Genomic DNA, 23700 nt, shown 5'->3' on the forward strand with positions numbered 1-23700 from the left:
AATTGAATTGGTCAGTATTGCTTTAGACTTGATAAAGGAAGGAACTCTTCCGAAAGCTTGTCAACTTATAAATGTATAGTTAGTCCAATAAAAAAGTATCATTGCTCAATGCAATACTCTTGTTATTTTGATATCTAAATCTATGGACTAACACGGCTACTCCAATCAACGTATATATATATATATATATATATATATATATATATATATATATATACACACACACATACATATATATATGTGTGTCTGTATATGTATAAATATGTTTTAATGTATTTATATGTGTACATATGTATTTACAGGCATATATACACATATAAAAACATTAATCTATATGTATACATATATAGACGTAAGTGCTTTGGAGCCTTTTCCCGTTCAGCATATGAAAACATGTAAAAGCATATTTATGCAATATTCATATTTAATAAAATGTGTAACTGTGTAATTACTGTAAATATTTCACATTCCAATATTCTGTACATAGCAGAAAATGTTTTAAGAATTTATAAATAGATATTCCTATATTTATCTGTATACTGTATATCTATATTTATATATAATTTTATATATATTTATATATATACTGGATCCAAAGTAGTGCACTCTCACTTGCCAACCCTAGCATAGACCAGGGTGTTTAACGTAATATTCAATAAGGACAGGTAATAAGCACTCACTGGATTTAAGCACAGCACACTATTTATTAGGCAGTGACGTTTCGGGGCATTCACCCCTTCTTCAGACGAAGGTCTGAAGAAATGGTGAATGCCCCGAAACGTCACTGCCTAATAAATAGTGTGCTGTGCTTAAATCCAGTGAGTGCTTATTACCTGTCCTTATTATATATATATATATATATATATATGTTGCAGGTAAAGTCAGATAATGGGTAATCCTATGATTACCCGGGTAAAATTGCAAATCACTGCATAAAACATATATACGATGCACTGTAATTTCCCATCTTCACTATCTTTTTTGCTTCCTCCTGGGGGGTTCAAAGTTCACTTAGGGTGGATACCAGAGGATCGGCGGAGCGCCCCACTTCAACCACCCAGGCAGAGGCAAAAAAAATGTGTGGATGGGCTTTATCCAGAAGCGTTTAGGTAACCCTAGGACTACCCTGGTAAAGACTGATGTATGATCTTACATCAGGCTTTACCCACAGCCACTGGGGTAATATCTGACTTTACCCGTAACATACACATATATGTATGTGTATATATATAACAAGTACAGCAGACAGTCTAGCACTTTTCTCTGGAACCTCTTAATGGGTATCACTTTTCACAGGTTCACCTTTCAAGTGCACATTTGCCATGGAGACCTGCCATCCTCCCGTATATAATCCCAAAAATAGACAGTGGCAACAGCACTATGTTTAAAAATATATTTCTTCTTTATTGGAACAACATCAGGATAAAAACATAACGACGTTTCGAGCCTCTTGGACCCTTATTCATATATATATATATTTTTATATATACAGTATATATATATATATATATATATATATATATATATATATATATATATGTATAAATATATATTTGTTAAAAAAAATCAGATATATGAAGAAATATTTATTTGTGAGTAAATAGAACATTTGTAAACAACATCAGAAAAAATATTCATAATTTCATGTTGGGTTAGCGCTATTGCAAATATGTTATGATGTTTGCACAAAATTGTGGGGTGTTTTTTTTCAATTTTTTTCTCCATTGACTTCTATTGGGGAATGTTTAAATGTGATCACAAATTTCGATTTGCAACATTTTGAGCAAATCATGTTACCGCTGGAGAAAAAACGTTTACTTTCAACTTGTAACACCAGTGCAACCCGACTAGCGCAAAAATGAAAATCCTAGCGGAGTTTTAGCTATAGCAAAAACGAAAAATACTTCTCCACTTGTAATCTAGCCCATACTGTCTTATGTGGTCACCTTATCTACTATATGTAACTTGTTCAATTTTTTAAACCATTAAGAGAATAATACAGCAATAATAGAACTATATAGAAATACTATTTTCTTGTGTTTAAGGTGTGGTGGACATGAACCCACCAAAGCCCGTAATCAGTGACGATGACATTGCCCTTGACTTGGGAGCTTTCAGCAGAACAGCATCAGGTGGTTCTTTTTTGGTCTCTGCTGTACCTCCTGGTCCACAACCTGACATCTATAAACCAGAGAGAATTACTGACTTAACAGCAAATATTAACGAATCCACAATTGTGTTATCCTGGACAGCAACTGGGGATGACCTGGATCAAGGAAGCGGTATGTGATATTATTTTAGACTTGTGAATCTAAAAATATTATTAGAACATAATAAATAGTTTAAAAAGAAAACATATCACACATTATTATTATTATTAGTAGTAGTAGTATTAATAATACAATAATACCAATATTAATATTATTTCCGTATGTAGTAGTAGTAATATAAATTAAGGGCTAGATTATGGTTGGAGTGCAAGACTGCACTCCTGCTAGTGCGCAAACCCCACTCAAAGTAATTTAGCTTCGTGCATCAGGTAGCGAGCATATTACAGGTTGAAAGTAATTTTCTTGTACACGGGCAGTACCCAGTGCGGGTAAAGCCCTGTACTTGAGAAGTTGCAATCATAAGATCACACCCAAAGTCATGCGCTAACCCAACCGGGCACTTTAGAAAGGAATATATCACATATAACATATACATATATTTAATGTATTATGTATTTATATGTGTATATGTGTATGTAAATATAGATATACACAGGTTAATACATAAATACATATTTATATATTAATATACATATATATTTTATTTAAAAAAACTGTGTGTCAATGGATCCCTATGTAAAAGTCCTTTGCAGCCCTTTTTTTTTCCAACACCTGACATTTCATAACTTTGAGCCCTTATAACTTTTGCGTGCAATTTCCTTTTTAAAATATTTTTTATCAGACAGTGTAAATATGAGTGTAACTGTACATTGAAATGTATTGTTGATGTTTTTTACTTGTGCAGCAGTTAACCATAGCTTTTCAGGGGCGCTATCTTGACACACATTAAATGCAATTGCACTCTCATGGTTGCATTTAGTTTCAACTTGTAATATGAAGGGCCCTTAACGCGCACACAAAAGGGCACGTATATGTCCCATTGCGCGCGCGTCGAAGATAGTGCGCCACTCGTAATCTAGCTCTAAATGAGTAGCTAATGATTGAGATGCGGTTTGATGTAACCCAGTTTCTCTCTACTTCCTTTCTTCATCTCATTAACAAACTAATACCTCTTTCCCTTTCTCTGATGGTTTTTTCATCAGTACTTTCTTCTAGTTTTACTATAAATTCCTTACACTTTCTGTTCCTCTTTAGGAAGGTCATTTATTTGTGATAGCTCATAATAATGTACTGGTCTGCAGAAATAAGTGTACTGGGTGCAAAAGAAAGACATTATTTAGATATGCATAATACCAATCAACAATTAGGCACCACATTGCAAATATCTGCACTAAAAATTATACATGAGGCTCAATATAGTATTCTCCTATACACAAACAATATTAGGAAAAGGAAGAAAATAGAATACGTTAAAGTTAATTACAGAACAAAATAAAACAAAACGCGGCCAACTCCAACTAAAGGTAACTTTTTTTAATACTCTCCCAACTGGTATACAGAATAGCGCTTACTATGCAGACAGTCATAAAACATAACCTCTTAGCAGTCCCACAAATACAGTTCTTTGACAGTGAATGTTAATATATATATATATATATATATATATATAATTTTACTTATTTGCTTGTGTTGAGCCAATTAAAAGCGCCTAGTCTGCAATTCTTAGGGGTCGATTTATGAAGCAGCTAATACTGCTTCCGACCCACTCCGCTTCAGGTCCACCTGAAGCGGAAGATAAGAAGCAGCGGTCCTAAGACCGCTACTCCTTAACTCGTCCGCCACCTCTCAGGTGGTGGACAGCAATCAGCCCGATCAAATACGATTGGGTTGATTGACACCCCCTGCTAGCGGCCGATTGGCCGCAAATCTGCAGGGGGCGATATTGCACCAACAGTTCACAAGAACTGCTGGTGCAACGATAAATGCTGACAGCTTATGCTCTCGGCATTTATCGATGGGCGGCGGACATGATACGCTATAGTGGATCATGTCTGTCCGCACCATGATAAATTTACCCCTTATACTTGCCATCCATCTAGCTAATATGTTTTATCCAACTTCATAATTACCACACGGTGTGTTCTAACAGAATAGCAAACATATCAGAGCCGCAAACGGAAGTGACGTTCTGTCAGCTGTCTGATAAAAAATAACCGCTGAGCATGCGCTACTGCACATCACAAACCATCATATCTATGTTGTTAGTGTGGCTGTGCGCACTAGCAATATACCCATCAGATTGTTGGACACTTTTAGAGCGCATGAGTCTACATAATTCTTTAAAATTGACAAGTGATTCAACTAATTATTTACACATATATATATATATATATATATATATATATATATATATATATATATATATATATTAAATCTATTACAGTAAATCAAACGAAACCCTACAACAACTGTACTATTCTTTATGTAAAGTTTGCGTCACCAGTTTCCATTCTATTTACATAATTATAATATGCGCTACCTTCTCATTTCAGCGTCAGGATATGATCTAAGGATGAGCACCCGTCCTAAAGACCTCCGAGATCATTTTGATAATTGTACTTCAGTGAATATTTCCAGTCTAACACCACAGCCAGCTGGATCCAGTGAAACATTCACCTTTGTTCCTGAAAATATTGTTATAGCAAATGGCACCATCCTATATTTTGCTCTGATTGCTTTTGATGAAGTGCCACAGAAATCAGATCTATCTAATTTAGCACAGGCGGCTCTTTTTATTCCCAAATCTACTAAAGTGAGTGCAACACATCTAGCTCTGATTGTTTGCGCTGCAATCATTATAACTGCTATTATCATAGGGATCACTATTTATTATGTATTTGTCCAAAGGAAAAAGAAGAAACTAAGAATTCAAATGTAAGGAAGCTGAGCTGCTGTCTGTAAAGTACATACAACATACTCATCGGTATACAGTGTTTCAGGAATTTGTAGTAAAACACATTTTAAACAACATAACAGCAAATTCTTTATATTTAAAGATATCATTTTAAATGTATTTTTAATTTTCTGATAGTAAAGAACTGACAACAGGATACACAAATAAAGCACTCTGTGCCCCTTCGACTTTATGGGGCCGATTTAACAATGCCTGGCGGACATGATACGCTGCAGCGTATCATGTCCGCCAGACATCGCTGAATGCGGACAGCATGCGCTGTCAGCATTCAGGATTGCACAAGCATTTATAGTGAACTGCTTGTGCAATGCCACCCCCTGCAGAATTGCGGCCAATTGGCCGCTAGCAGAGGGTGTCAACTAGCCCGATCTTATGCAATTGGGTGGATTGATGTACGTCGCTTTAGAGGTGGCGTGCGAGTTAAGGAGCAACGGTCTTAATAAACAGGAAACAAGGGGAACAGGGACTGTTCGGCCCTTGTTAAATTGACCCCTATGTATTCATATTGAGAGTTACTTTAAAGTCAAAGTTAAACATTCATGATTCAGACAGAACATTTGTATCATTCTCCTGGTATTCTTTGTTGAAGGTAGGTGTTTAGAACGCAACATGGCAGGAAATAGTGCTGCCATATAGTGTTCTTGCAAATGGCTAACATTCTTGCAGCCATATAGCCCTGTTTTTCAACAAAAGATACCAAGAGAACAAAGAAAATGTGATCATAGAAGTACATTGAAAAGTTTTTTAAAATTGCATGCTCTATCTGAACCATGAAAGAGAAAAACAATTGGGTTTCCTTTCCAAATAGCCAATACGTAAATTAGAACTTTTACAACTATAATACATGTAACAAGCTACGTTATGTCTCCCCACTCTTCAGCCTGTAGGTTGAGAGCCCCTCAGTGCAGGACCCTCGTTCTCTTGTATTAGTCTGTTTATGTATCTGTATAAACGGTACCCAGAGATAAACAATGTGGCTGCTCTTTACAAATCAGTAATGATTATTACAATAGACACACAGTAATGATTATTACAATAGACACACAGTAATTATTATTACAATAGACACACAGTAATTATTATTACAATAGACACACAGTAATGATTATTACAATAGACACACAGTAATTATTATTACAATAGACACACAGTAATGATTATTACAATAGACACACAGTAATTATTATTACAATAGACACACAGTAATTATTGGGAATGAATGTTTAGCAGTGCTAGTGATATGCTCATTGATTAGATTGTTTTATTTGACTTAATAAGAATAATGATATTATACCAATTCTGGGTTAGATTACAAGTGGTGCGCTATATAGCACTCCCGCTGTTCGCATCGGGTAACATGCGTATTACAAGTTGAAAGTAAAATGTTTGCACGCAAGCAAAACCTGATGTGAGCAAAGAGTTGGACTTCAGATATCGTGATCGTTTTACCTTCTCCTCATAGACTTCAATTACTCGCACACTAATCCGATCTTGCTTTAACTAAAAGCGCTCAGTCTGACATGAATTATGCATATTTCACATTCCAATGTTCTTCACATAGAAGAATATGTTCTATGTATAGTTAAATATCTATCTCTCTCTCTCTCTCTATATATATATATATATATATATATACTGTATATATCTGATCATTTTTTTTTATAAAAAATATACATACCTATATATATATAACACATTTTCTATTATGTGAAAACATTGGAATGTAAAATATTTACAATTAATAAACAGTTAAACACATTATAAAATAATAATATAGAAAAAAGTTCCCGGCCGCGCTTCAGAGCAGAATGAGTTCAGCCTCCAGCTAGCACGCCCAGGGCTCTGGCAAGAAGAGGATTGGGTTAGTAAACTTTAAAAGTAAATATGTTACACTGTAAAAGTAAGTATGTTGCTACAGGTGAACTATTCACTTGTAACTTTAAAACATTGACATTCTTTTTAACAAAACAAATGTAAATGGTTAACAAAAATTCGATTCTCATTTTGTTTTAAACAAAACGAAAAACGAATAGTGCAGGAAAAGAATACAAAATATTAGTTTGTAACAAAAAAAGAATCCCCTTCACATTTATACATGTATATATATATATATATATATATATATATATATATATATATATATGTGTGTGTGTGTGTGTGTGTGATTATATGTGTGTACAAATGTATTAATGTATTTATATGTGTATATATGTATTTATATGTGTATATATGTATTTACAGACTTTTTGGCCCTTTGCTGTTAAGTAGCAGAAAACATGGAAAATTATTTGTGTTTGTACTGTAAACATTTCACATTCCAATTTTCTTTACATAGTCAAATCTATTCTAAGTATTTTTAAATAGATATATATATAAAAAAAAAACATCACATATATGTATAGAAATATGTATTTATGAATAAATAGAACATATTCTGCTACGCAAAGAACATTGGAATGGGAAATATAAATATTTCATGTCGAGTAAGCACAGTTGGTTAAACGTGATCAGGTTTGCCTGACTTGATGGGTGTTCATTTTTCCCCTACTTTTCACTCTCCGTTGAAGTCTATGGGAGAAAATGTTAATGCAGTCGTGATATCTTAAATTCTCGGGTTAGCGCAAGCAAAAGCTTTTTACTTTCCACTTGTAATAAGTGTGGTATCTGACTCACAAAAGAAGCCGAAGTCAACTGCAGTTAGAGCACAAGCGGAAGCGATAAATAGCGCTCCATTCATAATCTAGCGCAGAGTTGGCATAACCTCACTAATTCATGGTTTTGTTGTGATTAGCAGCACTACTGAAATTATGAGTATGCAACTAAAGATAACAACACAATTATGACCCAGAATGTGATTATCAAAATAAATACAAGAACATGTTTAATTTTTTATTGCATTAAAATAATTATTTTTTTTACATTGTTGGAAGCACTGCTGCCCTCTACTGCTCATGTAAAACATTGTTACGAACATTCCTGCCATAAAGTGCTATTTGCGCTTTTCTGAGACTACCTAGAGCAGTGATTTTTAACCTTTTTTTTGCCGTGGCACACTTTTTTACATTAAAAAATCCTGTGGCACGCCACCATCCCAAATTTTTAAAAAAATCACACATTGTAGCCTAATACAGCATATATATATACACATACATACAAACACACACATACTGTATGTATTGTGCTGTTATGCCATGCCTCCTACAAACTACCCCTGCACTGGGAGTAAAAACAAGCAAAGTTTAAAAAATATGTCACACCAGTGGCGGCTGGTGAATTTTTAGGATGGGGGTGCACAAGACCCTCCCCCTATTAGAAAGACACACCCCTTTGAAAAACCACGCCCTTTTTAAAAACACACCCATTTAACAAGCCACACCCATTTAAAAAGCCACACCCCTTTGTGAAAGTCACGCCCCTCAAATGGCCCCACCCATTTGAACCAGCAGTGTTTTTGGTCATCGTCTTCTTGAAATATCCAGCCCCGGCCTGGGGGTAACTTCAGCTGAAGTTTGTGACTGATTCCTCAACATTATTCTCAAGTATCTGCTGATATTGAGTGGAATCCATGAGACCCTCAACAATATTCCCAGTAGTACAGGTCTTTGGAGGTGGTCTGTGGGCTGTTTTTGACCGTTCTCACCATCCTTTGCCTTTGCCTCTGGCCCTCTCTGATATTTTACTTGCCCTGACACTTCTGGCCTTAACAAGAACTGTGCCTGTGGTCTTCCATATCCTCACCATGCATTGCTCACTGTGTTCCTCATAGTGGACACAGACATCTTAAATCTATGAATGCATACTCTTCAGTACAGCCATGTTCACGTGCGACAGTGCACAAATGGAGGAGCCTACACTACCTGCTCAGTTAAATTATATAATAACATATATATATTAACCAAATGATTAATTAAAGCTGCAAAATAATAAGAATGTTGAATGTACATTTATGAAAACATATATATTCCTGGATTTAAAGAACAACGGGCAAGGTGAACTACAGTCTAAAACTAGTAGGCAAGTAGATTTTTGGTTGTTCGAAAATATATAACTTGTAGGACTGTAGGTAAGTAGCTGTGAAGCTGTTATAAAATATATAATTGTTTTATAAACTCTGAGACTCTCAGCAATCTTCTAATAATTCTAAACTAAAATAGTGTTTTAACTTTAAGTAGTATAATTACAGCAGGCAGCAGCCGTGACAGCCGTCAACGGGCAAGGTGAACTACAGTCTAAAACTAGTAGGCAAGTAGATTTTTGGTTGTTCTAAAATATATAACTTGTAGGACTGCAGGTAAGTAGCTGTGAAGCTGTTATAAAATATATTATTGTTTTAAAAACTCTGAGACTCTCTGCAATCTGCTAATAATTTTAAACTAAAATAGTGTTTTAAGTTTTAACTAGTATAATTACAGCAGATAGCAGCCGTGACTACTTTTATAACTTGTAGGTAAGTAGCTGTGAAGCTGTTATAAAATATATAATTGTTTATTTGTTTTAAAAACTCTGAGACTGCTAATAATTCTCAAATAAAACAGTGTTTTAACTAGTATAATTATAATAATTTATATTTTATAATAAATTATACAGTTAATATAGCAGCAGCAATCAATTAACTGCTTTTGTTGAAAAAAAAGAAAAAAAAAAACTTTTAAATTTTTTCTCAAAACTTGCAATCTACTAATGCAAAACTTGCAATATAATTAATTATCTGCTAAATACTTAAAAGATAAGAATAAAGGAAAGTTGTTTTTAAGTAGCACTCCCCTAGTCCTATAATCAAATGATTGATCTAATCTATTTAAGTATCTGGCTGCTGCCTGCTGCTAATTAAAAAAATAAAGGTCTTTTTCTACTACACTGACACAGACTGACTATCTAACTGTTCAGGGGACAGGGCCCCAAAAATTATGAGAATTATAAAGGTCCACAGACTCCACACCGTCTAGCAGGAGGGGAGGCTGGAGCTATTTTTTTTAAAAAAAAGCGCACGTGCCCCCCTGTCAGAAAAAAAAAAAATTCTGCCCAAGTGAAGTCAGTGAAAGCTGCTCCACTAACTAAAAACTCTCCCTATCTAGGCTCTCTAGAGCCTCAAAATATATTAGTATATTACACAATAGTGCTGCTGTGTAACTAAGTTCAACTGAGTCTGTAATTCAAGACAGTTGACTGTTCAACAGGTCAGACAGACAAGTAATTTTTTGGTAGTATCGATCGAATCGATATAGATATAAAGACTTTAAAGTCAAGAAAGATATTAATTGTTCAGTTAAGTACAGTTCTGCTGCAGACTACTACTTCACTCCTCTCCGCTCAACAGCAAACTCAACACTGAATTTTTCGCGCCGTTGATGCGGGGAGGAGCCGGTGATGACGTATCTGTCATCTTCATTGCAGACCGTGCAGCCTATCAGAGAGGCTGAGAGCGAGAGGGGCGGGCACAGCCAGGCTGAACTTGTCTGTTGAATCGTTCTAGAACGCCTGGCCCTGTTGTTGTTGATTGATCGGGGGAGGAGCCGGTCACCGACCGGTGATGTCATCGGTGCAGCCTATCAGAGCACAGGCTGGAATTTGTCCCTCCCCACTCGCACAGTTCAGTGTGTGCGATCAAGCTATCAATTAGAATTGCTTGAGGCTGGCCCAAATCCTGCAGACTGACGTAGGCATCACTGACAGAGCCCTATATCATGCCTATCGCACGTGCGGTTTCGTATTAAAGAAACAGACACACACAATTTTTTTTTTTTACTTTTTAAAAGAAAACAAGCAGAATGTTATTTTTGAGGGTTAAAAAAATAAAATATAATTTTTCCAATAGGGGGCCATTGAAAAAATTATATTTTATTCAGCATAATTTTATTCAGCATAATTTTTTTTATTTTTTTTTTCTCAGCATCTGACAGTTTATTTTTTTTTCTCATCTGACATTTTTTCTTTTTGCTCAGCAATCTGACAGGGGGGCACGTGCGCTTGTGCACAAATGGAGGAGCCTCCACTGTGTCACACTGTTGTCAGTCTGCCGTGGCACACCTGAGGATCTCTCACGGCACACTAGTAGGCCACGGCACACTGGTTGAAAAACACTGACCTAGAGCACAGCCGAAACATGACAAGAAAAAGGTCTACATTTAGGAGTCACTGTAAACAAATCTGTCTGTGGGAATATTGCATCAAGCGTATCTCTGTCTAATAAATAACAGAAATTATTTATTGTTAGTTTTTCCGGCAATTAATGATATATTTTGAAAAAAAAATGATGTTTTTGCTGCTGGTATCTGTATCTGATACGTTTAACACAGTGCCATCTAATGGTTAACACAAGTAAATGTTGCAATCTTTTTATCCTTTATTCGACTCCTATCAACCAATAGATGGCGCTACATACTGAAATACATCACCCAAGATATATATACAAAACAGTAGGTTAATCGGTTACTTAAAAGTAGTCATAACTAATTCAATCTTCGTACCTTTAGGGTGTATAGAATTCTATTTATGGATCTAAAAGTTTTCTCTTTGTTTAATAATAATTCTCTTTTACAACCAATGAATGAATAAAAACTGAGACTAACCAATGTTGGACGTTGGATTTTTCAACAAGACAGGAGGCTTCATATTTTAAACCAAATCTTTACTGAACACCCACAAAGAAAACATGAGAAACTTTGTAACAAAAGTAAACCAATAAGAACAGAGAAATTAGAATATCACTAAAAAAATAGCTGTTAAACAGGAAGCTAATATGTGACTTGCTTTTATATTGTTTAGGTGTACTAGCAATATCTGTTTAAAGGACCATTAACTTGACATTTCAACAATGTATAAAATGTTTCATTATTACAAGTGAAACATTACTGCAATTTACATGCATTAATTATTTTGTTGCCTTTTGCTGAAAAATGCATCTAAAAATTGTGCTTGTTTCACTTTCTCCCAGGGGGTTTGGGTTAATACTTTTAGGCAATTTATGTAAGCTTTTGTTTACTTCATTCTTCCGCCTAAGATTCTCAGCAGTCACATGTTTGTAAAACGGGGTTTATAAGTTTTGCACCAACAATCACGATAGGAGAAGCATTCTTTGCAATAGTTACTAAGCTGCATCAGTGCTAAACCGCCTTAAGGGAAGAGTTAAGGGCCGGCTTCACCAGTCTCTCTCAACTGCACATGAGCAATTTGTGCAAGACAGGGAAATCAGTAAAATGGACAAACATAAAACAATATACTCATTTGATAAAATAAAGCTGCAGTTTTCATTGCAAAATTATTCTCAGATATGAAGGTTCAAAATCATGTAGTTTAAAAGTTGTGTTTTTGGGTCCTTTAACCCCTTAATGACCACAATGTACCCTGTATGTCACTGGTCGTTAAGGGGTTAAAGGGCCATGATACTCAAATGTTTAAACACTTGAAAGTGATGCAGCATAGCTGTAAAAAGCTGACTAGAAAATATCACCTGAACATCTCTATGTAAAAAAGAAAGATATTTTACCTCACAATATCCTAAATATTTAAACCCCATTGCAAAGGCTGCTGTTCATTTCTTCATTTTTTTTACCTGCAGCTGAGTATAACTTTTTACACAGAACTTACTCTGCTGAGCTGAGGAAGTTGTGAGGTAAAATATCTTCCTTTTTTACATAGAGATGCTCAGGTGATATTTTCCTGTCATATTTTTACAGTTATACTGCATCAGTTTCAAGTGATTTAGCATATGAGTATTATGTCCCTTTAGTATCAAGTGATTTAGCATATGAGTATTATGTCCCTTTAGTATCAAGTGATTTAGCATATGAGTATTATGTCCCTTTAGTATCAAGTGATTTAGCATATGAGTATTATGTCCCTTTAGTATCAAGTGATTTAGCATATGAGTATTATCTCACTTTATGTTTTTTCTCTTTTGTGCTATGCTGCTTTTTGCCTTGCAGCATAAGAATTGTTTCTAGCAATGTTAGCTAAATTGTGACATAGTAACATAGTAGATGAGGTTGAAAAAAGAGGTCAATCGAGTCCAAACTATACAAATCTTAATATACTTACAATAAAAGCTCCAGTTGATCTTAAATTTATTTCAGTCCATCCCTGAAATTGCAGGCAATTCTCCTCTGAACAAGAGAAATGGCAACCCCAGATAATTGTTTCGGCCTCCTTTGGGCCTCATCAGTGAGGTGCAGCCATATACCTCTACGCACTCCAAACCTTATTTTAAAGTCAAGTCCAAATTTTTTTTTCATGATTTAAATAGGGAATGTAATTTTAAACAACTTTCCAATTTACTTTTATCACCAATTTGGCTTTGTTCTCTTGGTATTCTTAGTTGAAAGCTAATTCTAGGAGGTTCATATGCTAATTTCTTAGACCTTAAAAACTGCCTCTAATCTGAATGAATTTTGACCACTAGAGGGCATTAGTTCATGTGTTTCATATAGATAACATTGAGCTCATGCACAGGAAGTTACCCTGGAGTGAGCACTGATTGGCTAAAAAGCAAGTCTGTCAAAAGAACTGAAATAAGGGGGCAGTCTGCAGAGGCTTAGATGCAAGATAATCACAGAGGTAAAAAGTGTATTTATATAACTGTGTTGGTTATGCAAAACTGGGGAATGGGTAATAAAGGGATTATCTTTCTTATTAAACAACAAAAATTCTGGTGTTGACTGTCCCTTTAAATGTAAAATACCCCTGAACAGTAAATATTTTTATTGTTGTTATTAGAAAATATGTCCTGTTTGTAGAGTCAGTATTTTTCCTTTTAGTAGTACGTTGCCAAAACAAGGGTAACAATTCAAATTATTAAGTGTGATTTAACAATCTTTTAACTGTTTTTTTTTTGTTTTTTTTTATACAAACTTGGATTTCAGCCTATACCCTATTTATATTTTATATTTTTAATATTATACATTGTGCTTTTGCGAGTACGATGTTTTTTTTCTCCACTTAGTAATGCCAGCGCACACAAATTATAAAGTATTACAAGTTAGGCGGAATGCAAACAAGAACTTACAATCGCATTGGTTTGAAGCCTTTCACTCATGAAAGCACCTTTCCATAGGCTCCCAATGGGAGCCTCCTTCTGATGCCGTGAGACATGGTAAAGAACCTATCACAGCGCAGGGGGTAAGTCACAAAGCAAATTAAACATATATGAATATACTAGTCCTAAAGCCCGTTAACACGGGCCGTGTCTCTCTCTCTCTCTCTCTCTCGGGTGGGTGCGCGTGCGATCAGCTGCAAGAGTTTGTCTGAACTGCGCATGACGGCTTCAGACAAACTCTTGTCTTTTATAATATAGGATACATATATATTTATATGTTTATATGTGTATATACAAATATTAACACATAAAATATATTGTATGTATAGAAGCATATACATATAAATTAATAGTGTAAACACTGTTCCCATAGAGCGTAATGTAAAGGCACTTCCCCCCCATATCCCCTCACTTTAACCCCTTATAACTACTTTGTGCAATAAAGATGCTACTATTTTTTATTTTATGAAAGGAACTGTACACTTTATTTGGGGGGCAATTGGGGCACTTTTTTTTAATATACCAGAGATCTGGTTAATTGCACTAAGTGTAAAGTGCTGCCGCAAGCTCGTGGGCGCATTAATCAGCCATTTATAATGGCTGGTTATTTAACGTGTGTCCATTAAAGGGTCCCTTTATGGACACACGTTAAAATAGAGCTCCACTTGTAATCTAGCCCATTCTAAGTAATTGTGAGCTAGATTACAAGTGGAGCGCTACATTATTGCTCTCCCACAAACTGGCAAATATGCCCATTTGCGGGCGCGCAATAATTAACCAGCCATTAAAAGTGGCTGGTTACTGCTACCACAAGCTCGCTGTAGCAATTAGCGTTCCGAAAATTAAGGTCAGACCTCTCAGAATTTTTTTTAAAAGTACCCCAAATATGTCCTCATAATAGAGGACATTATAGTTTTCTTATTTAACCCCTTAAAGACCAAGGACATGCAGGGTACGTCCTCTAAAAAATGTCCTCGGTCTGAAAAGCAGCTGGAAGCGATCCTGCTCGCTTCCAGCTGCTTTCCGGTTATTACAGTGATGCCTCGATATGGAGGCATCCTGCAATAACTCTGCATGGACATCCGATGCAGAGAGAGCCACTCTGTGGCCCTCTCTGCACCGGACATCGATGGCCGGTATCGTTGGTGGGAGTCGACTTGGGAGGTGGGTGGGCGGCCATCGATGGGCCGTGTAATGTGGAGGGGGGCAGGATCGGGGATGGGGGACGGGGGGTGGCGGGCGGGCGCGTGCACGGGGCGGGAGCGGGTGGGAACCGCTACACTACAGAAAATATTAATGCAAATAAGTGGGAGAAAAGGGGGGGATTTAAAAAATATAAAATAATCTAAGGGATCTTGGAGGGGTGGTGGGTTGGTCTTGGGTGGGGGGGGAGCTACACTACAGAAAAGGGATTGTTTTTTAAAAAAACACATTTTTTTCTAAACTGGATACTGGCAGACAGCTGCCAGTACCCAAGATGACGCCCATTAAGGCAGAGGGGGAGGGTTAGAGAGCTGTTTGGTAGGGGATCAGTGAGGTTGGGGGCTAAGGGGGGATCCTAGACAGCAGCATATGTAAATATGCTAAAAAAAACACAAAAAAGCCCAAATATACCTTTAATTTTAGTACTGGCAGAGTTTCTGCCAGTACTTAAGATGGTGGGGACAATTGTGGGGTGGGGGAGGGAAGAGAGCTGTTTGGGAAGGATCAGGGGGTCTGATGTTTCAGGTGGGAGGCTGATCTCTACACTAAAGCTAAAATTAACCCTGCAAGCTACCTAATTAACCTCTTCACTGCTAGCCATAATACACGTGTGATGCGCAGCGGCATTTAGCGGCCTTCTAAGTACCAAAAAGCAACGACAAAGCCATATATGTCTGCTATTTCTGAACAAAGGGGATCCCAGAGAAGCAATTACAACCATTTGTGCCATAATTGCACAAGCTGTTTGTAAATAATTTCAGTGAGAAACCTAGTTTGTGAAAAGCATGTGGTGCGCAGCGGCATTTAGCGGCCTTCTAATTACAAAAAAGCAATGCCAAAGCCATATATGTCTGCTATTTATGAACAAAGGTGATCCCAGAGAAGCATTTACAACCATTTGTACCATAATTGCACAAGCTGTTTGTAAACGATTTCAGTGAGAAACCTAAAATTGTGAAAAAGTTTAACTTTTTTTTTATTTGATCGCATTTGACGGTGAAATGGTTGCATGAAATATACCAAAATTGGCCTAGATCAATACTTGGGGTTGTCTACTAAACTACACTAAAGCTAAAATTACCCCAAAAAGCTTCCTACATGCTCCCTAATTAACCCCTTCACTGTTGGGCATAATACATGTGTGGTGCACAGTGGCATTTAGCAGCCTTCTAATTACCAAAAAGCAACGCCAAAGCCATATATGTCTGCTATTTCTGAACAAAGGGGATCCCAGAGAAGAATTTACAACCATTTATGCCATAATTGCACAAGCTGTTTGTAAATAATTTCGGTGAGAACCCGAAAGTTTGTGAAAAAAATTGTGAAAAAAATTGTGAAAAAGTGAACGATTTTTTGTATTTGATCGCATTTGGTGGTGAAATGGTGGCATGAAATATACCAAAATGGGCCTAGATCAATACCTTGGGTTGTCTACTAAAAAAAAAATATATACAATGGATATTCAGGGATTCCTGAAAGATATTAGTGTTCTAATGTAACTATGCTTATATACATATATATTTATTTGTTAATATGTATATACATACACATAAACACATAAATATATGTATATAATCATAGGAGCCAATAGAAGCATGGTCTCATGAGTGCAATGCTTTTTAGCAATGCTAAAGCAAGCTCATGTTCACATTGCGCTTAACTTGTAATACCAGCACACATTATCGTCGGACCTGTGATGTTTGGGGGAAGCCGTGCCAGTCCATCTGGGGCCTGCTTCGCATTCAAAGAAGCTACCGCATGAGGCTTTCCGTTCCTTTAAAGATGGAGACGAGGAGATAGACAGGTACTTGCAAGTATTTGAGATGCAGTGCAAACTGCAGGGCATCGCCAGTGCAGACAGAGTTACCATTTTTATTGGGAAGCTATCAGGGAGAGCCTTTGATGCCTTCGAGGCTATCCCTTCGTAGGATAAAAGGAACTATGACCGGGTAAAAGAGCGCATCCTCACTGAGGCTCACCAGCTGAAGTTCCGAGGACTAAGGAGGAAAGAGATACAGCCTTTCACTGAGTGGGCGCACCAGTTCACCTGCTCCTTGGACTACTGGTTTGTAGGCTACCAAGTAACCACCCTGGCCCAAGCCTCCCAGCTTGTTCTCTTGGAACACTTTTATGAACACTCCCGGCCGGAGGTAAGAGAATGGGTCGGGGATCGGAAGCCTGGGATGGTAGACCAAGGCACCGTCCTGACAGAGCAGTGGATTCTCTAATATCGCTTGCACATAAGAGATATTTAGCACTCCACCTAGCCCTGTATGTTCTATAGTCGGGATGAATTAAAATAAGTGTATGACATTGACATTTTAAAATATTGTGGCCAACCTGACTACAGTCACTATATTCAGAAACAAATATAATCTTCTCAGACTGTTTTTCCCCCTCCTTTTTTTATTAAACAAATATCTAAAAATGATTTAAACGGTCTTCCAAAACAATCCCCCTTCAATCTAGCATGAATGCTTCAACTAGACTCATCCACCTAATTCACCAGTCTACATCAGATGCTCCACTCTGTAAGTCTCTACACTGGCTACCCATAGGGTCCCTGCCAGGAAGCCTGTAGCTTGTCTGTCTTGACAGGTTTCAGGGCCAGGACCTTTTGCCCTACGTCTAATGTGCGGTTACAAGCATTTATGTCGAACTACCTCTTCTGCCTACCTTGGGCAGTCTGAAGGTTCTCTCGTACTCTAGTGGTGAGGTCCTTCAGTCGGTCCCTGAACTCCAGGACATACCCCACAATGGAGTGTCCTTCCTCCCTGACTGATCCTTCCCAGTGGGCTCTAAGGAAGTCTATGGGCCCCCTCACCTTCCGGCCATGCACTAACTTAAAGGGGGAGAACCCAGTGGATTCCTGTGGCACCTCTCCATAAGCGAACAGGAGGTGTGGCAGGTATTTTTCCCAATCTTTGTAAGAGGCCGAGAATGTCCTAAGAAGATGCTTCAGGGTCCTGTTAAACCTCTTGCAAGTCTGTTAGTCTGGGGGTGGTATGGATAGCTTGGCAGGGGTCTTATCCCACAAACCCTCCATAACTGCTGTATGAGTCTGAGATAATATCCCGGGGAAAACCCACCCTAGCAAACATCCGGAGCAGCCTGGATCATCTCTGTCTGGATATTGGTCAGGGGGATTGCCTTCGGGTATCGGGTGGCATAGTCTACCACTATCAGGATGTTCTGGGATGGGGCAAGGGGACAACAATGTCAACAACTACTCTGCTGAAGGGTTTGTAGATGATAGGAAGGGGGTGGAGGGAGGCTTTGGAGTGGTCCACTGTCTTGCCTACTCTCTGGCAAACATCACAGGTCCGACAGTACTGCCTAAGGTACCCAGTAATCCGTGGCCAGAAGAAGGTCTGAGTCAATCGGTGATGAGTCCTAGTAATCCCTAGAAGTCCTGTCAGGGGAATGTCATGCCCTATGTGCAGCAGGTTGTACCAATACTTTTGTGGTAGCACGAGCTGAGGCTTGGGCATCTGCCAGCCTCCCCCCTTCTGTAACCCTGTATAGGAGCTCTCTGTCCCACTCAAAAGGGTTCCCTCCTAGCCCCCCTGGGTCGGTCCCTGCACCTGAATTGTGGCTTGCTGGCGGGTGGTAACTGGGTAAGCATCGGTGGGGCCATCCAGTACAAAGGAGGAGGCGAGGTGCCCCAAATCATTCCCCAGCAGGACGTCTGCAGGTAATTGAGCCATGAACACTACTTCCACAGCACGGGAGCTGGCACCCCAATCCAGGTTAACTTGCGCTTTAGGGATCCGGAGCAACTTACCCCCAGCCACACAAACTGTGTCCGGTCCAAATTGGTGACTGTGTGGCTGGACATGGGTTACAGTTGCTCCACTGTACCGTAGTCCCTGTGCCTGCCAGCTGTTGATCCATATGACCTGGCAGTGTTGTAGGCAGTTGTCGCCTGTGGCTGCTTGGACTGGGTCCATTTCATGTAGGACCCCAAACTCCTCTTCGGTCCAAGCGGCGTGGTCGGCGGGGCTCTCTGCCTCCAAGTAGTGAGCGGCGGCCCTGGAGCTCCCAGCGGGGGCTCTTGTCCATTGAGCAAGAGGTGGGTTTCTTGGACAGTTGGAGCAGACATGACCCACCTGGTCGCATCTGTAGCATCGGATTCCCATCTTCTGGGAGGGACTGGGCCTGGAGGAGCAGGGTTGTACCTGCGGTGCTGTGGTGTGTGGTGAGCCATTGGTGGGTGAGCCGAAGCTGCAGTGGAGTGAGGTTTGAGTCACACCTGATGCCGAGCATCCACTGATCTGCCAGGATGGCGACTTGGTCTACCATCCTGGGCTTCCAATCCCTGACCCATTCACTTACTTCCGGTGGGGAGTGTTCATAAAAGTGTTCCAAAAGAATAAGCTGGGAGGCTTGGGCCAGGGTGGTTACTCAGTAGCCTGTGAACTAGTAGTCCAAGGAGCAGGTGAACTGGTTTGCCCACTCAGTGAAAGGCTGTCCCTCTTTCCTTCTTAGTCCTCGGAACTTAAGCCAGTGAGCCTCTGGCTTGATGGTGTATCTGGCTAGGATGTGCTCTTTTACCCGGTCATTGTTCCTTTTATCCTCCAAAGGGATAGCCTCGAAGGCATCAAAGACTCTCCCTGATAGCTTCCCAATAAAAAGGGTAACCCTGTCAGCACTAGCGATGCCCTGCAGTTTGCACTGCATCTCAAATACTTGCAAGTACCTGTCTATCTCCTCGTCTCCATCTTTAAAGGCATGGAAAGCCTCATGCAGTAGCTTCTTTGGATGGGGAGCAGGCCCCAGATGGACTGGCACGGCTTCCCCCATAGCCTTCTGGACCTCCAACATCTTGAGGCAGGTTGCGTTGCCAATTATCTGTGTGATAATCTCCTGTGGTGTGGTGGTTTCATAGAGCGCCAGTCGCCACTGGTTCTCCCACTAAACCTCGGACAAATCAGTACCCCAGTTGAGGGTTCGCTGGCCTAGTCACTGCCCCGGCTACTGTCGGGCTCACTAGGATGATCGCTGACTCGATTGCCTTCCATCAGCTCGGCAATGATCGCTGCCTTAGACTTCTTGCTGGCCACTTGCCCACAAATCTCTTGCCCTCCCCAGGGGGTACCAATCCTGAAAAGAGCGGAGCTCTGGGACAAAGGGCCACTAGAGTGACCTAGGGAAAAGGTCAGTGTGGTGTTAGGGTAGCCCGATCGGCTAGCACCCGGCCAGCCAGGAAAGGGTCATGCGGTAAGCGATCAGCTCTTCCATGAGGAGGTACAGTGTGAACACAAGACAGAGAGAGTTTGGGACATCCCAAAAGCCACAAGGAGACAGAAAATGAGGTAATAAACAGTGACCCAGGTACAGTGGGGGTAGCCTTGGCTGCCTGGTATCCATGACACTATATTATTAGATTTCTGCACTAAAAATAAACAAGTTAAAGGGACACTCAACACCAGAATTTTTGTTGTTTTAAAAGATAGATAATCCCTTAAACACCAATTCCACAGTTTTGCATAACCAACACAGTTATAATAATACACGTTTTACCTCTGAAATTACCTTGTTTCTAAGCCTCTGCAGACTGTCCCCTTTTTTCAGTTCTTTTGACAGACTTGCATTTTAGCCAATCAGAGCTGTCTCCATGGTAAATTCACGTGCATGAGCTCAATGTTATCTATATGAAACACGTGGACTAATGCGGAGTTCCTGTACTATTTTTGCAGGGGGAACTAAGTTCCTTCTGGAGAGAGAACAGAAACACTTCAGAAAATATTGCTGCTGCTGGTGTGAGGAGCTGTAGCACAGTCTGGTTAGAGGGATAGTGAGATCCTCTAGTAATGGGCAGTAACACTACAGTAACACTACATACAATATACTAAATGCAAGCCTGTCAGCAGTCCTGCTGTGTGAACACTCCGCACTGTGTGGAACATATGGTGCTTACATTTCTGTGTGGCTTGCTCTGGGGTTATTTAGCTCCCCTCAACAGAAATAGGACTATTGCACCTTAAGTGGATGTGACAGAGGAGGATTTCTAAGGCCCAAAGGCAACCATTCAACCCTTCATTGGATTTAATTTGCTTTCATTAACCAAAGTATACATATACATATAAATACAGTGTGTGTATATGATATACATTTATAGGCAAATAATTAATAACCCCACCCCCTAATTAGAATAAAAACCGCCAAAGGTGGTTGTCAAGGTGACCACTACGTCACAATATCAACAAAAGTGCATCGATCAGTGACATAATAAATAGACTGTCTGAGTATATACTTCTTTTAAGTGATAGTGACTCATATTGATATGCAAAAAAATAGAGGAAACATGGTATACAGACACGGAGGGAATAGCTTCTAGGGTGGTAACTAGCCATAGAACAAGTATTATGCTATTGTTCGTTCCCAGGTTGAGCGCTTCTCTCTTTTTATTTATGCAAATTATGACATTTGGGGAAGTCTCCCTAAGTGTGATGCGGGAATCCAGGCGTGGACCCGTTGCTCAGTGTGCCTAGAGGGATATGGCTGCACCTCACTGACGAGGCCCACAATAGGCCGAAACGTACGTCTGGGGTTTTGCCGTTTCTCTCGTTAAGAGAGGGATTGCACTGTTAAGTCAGGATCAGACTGATATGCTACATGAAAAGTTCTTCTCTGTGAAAGGCACATATTGAGCAAAAAGAGGCTGCTTCTAGGGTGCTAACTAGCCATAGAACAAGCTATTATGCTATTGTTCGTTCCCAGGTTGAGCGCTTCTCTCTTTTTATTTATGCAAATTGTGACATTTGGGGAAGTCTCCCTAAGTGAGATGTGGGAATCCAGACGTGGACCCGTTGCTCAGTGTGCCTAGAGTGATATGGCTGCACCTCACTGACGAGGCCCACAATAGGCCGAAACGTACTTCTGGGGTTTTGCTGTTTCTCTCATTCAGAGAGGGATTGCCTGGTATTTCGGGGCTGGACTGCACTGTTAAGTCAGGATCAGACTGATATGCTACAGGAAAGTTCTTCTCTGTGAAAGGCACATATTGAGCAAAAAGAGGCTGTTTCTAGGGTGGTAACTAGCCATAGAACAAGCTATTATGCTATTGTTCGTTCCCAGGTTGAGCGCTTCTCTCTTTTTATTTACGAAAGGGAATAGTGCCTAACCTCACAAAAGCAGACTAATCTGATGTACATAACAGGACCAGTAACTAACAGGGACCGCAAATCCGCTACAAATATATAATGCAGGCAGGAATAATATATTGCAGCATACAAATAACCTAGATCGCCTTAACACTAAATTAACTCACCCCTGCAATACTCTGAAAGTCTCCCACTGGTACCCCAACAGCCTCTGGCGCAGCACAACTCAATACGTAGACCTGAAAGTCACTCACAGAGTCAGATTGCATCACATGCGAGGCAACAGCCTATCGCATCGAAGCGTTCAAGCTGCCATAGGGATACTCACACAGCATCGCAGCACACTGTGAAACAAAACAGTGAGTAAATTCATTATAACCCTGCGAATACCAAGTATTATATGCTGTGTAATGTGGGGTTATTAAGGATTCCAGGGGGCTGCGCTAACAGGACTCTGATAAAAATAAAGCGCTAAATGTACTCAGGGAACACTGAAACCCCAACAGCAGCAACAACCAAATCTATATAGAATTATGTGGAGTAAAAATTATAATAAATGCTAAAGGTCAAAGCACAATTAGATAGTGCTAAAAACAATGTCTAGGCTTGCAGTCCCGAGGGCTAACCTCCTAGGGCAGTAAGAGTGTCTAAGCACCTCCTGAACTACTAGTAGGGAAAAAAACTAATAAGAGAGACTAGTAGGAAAAAACTACCTAAACTAGATATAGCTAATATGTGCAACCTAAATTCCCTGGAGGTATAGCAATATAAGCACCCTCAGCATTGCTGATGATCATATAGTATACTAACACAAATGGCCAATTCAACCAGAACTGATCGAGATGTGCAGGCAACACTCCCCACATGGGTATTCAAAAATAGCCTAACAGTTGTAAGATGGCCTAGCAGTTATAGAATAGGGGATACTAACAACCCAAACATGACTATGGGAATGGATAGTGGACACTCAACCCAATCATGGGACCCAGCATATACCCATTATTGGAACTGGATGTACAAAATGTGACCTAAGACTCTCATAAAAAGTCACTGGTAAGGGGATCCCAACAGCAAATCACAAGAAACAATGCCAGTCAAACATGGCATTAATATTATTACACACGAACAATGGCACTACAAGGGCTTTTTCCCTGTTATTCAATAATTACAGACTATATAATATGTATTTGTGAAACAAATATTGCTTATATAGGGAATGGTGCTAATGCATAAGTAGATAAATTTCAGAAAACTAAGGAGAATCACACAAGGAGT

At 39.2% G+C, this 23700-nt stretch overlaps 1 protein-coding gene across 1 annotated transcript in view; it reads left to right on the forward strand.

The window, feature by feature from the left end:
* The window catches only part of LOC128640676 (calcium-activated chloride channel regulator 1-like), a 43952-nt gene extending 38903 nt beyond the window's left edge, over positions 1-5049 (forward strand). The window contains exons 13-14 of the mRNA XM_053693107.1: positions 2046-2282; positions 4664-5049. Coding sequence (XP_053549082.1) covers positions 2046-2282; positions 4664-5049 — 623 coding nt within the window. The remainder of the gene's footprint in view (positions 1-2045; positions 2283-4663) is intronic.
* Positions 5050-23700: the final 18651 nt, after the last annotated feature.

The sequence above is a fragment of the Bombina bombina genome, chromosome 10 (genome assembly GCF_027579735.1).
Source record: "Bombina bombina isolate aBomBom1 chromosome 10, aBomBom1.pri, whole genome shotgun sequence".
Taxonomy (NCBI): domain Eukaryota; kingdom Metazoa; phylum Chordata; class Amphibia; order Anura; family Bombinatoridae; genus Bombina; species Bombina bombina.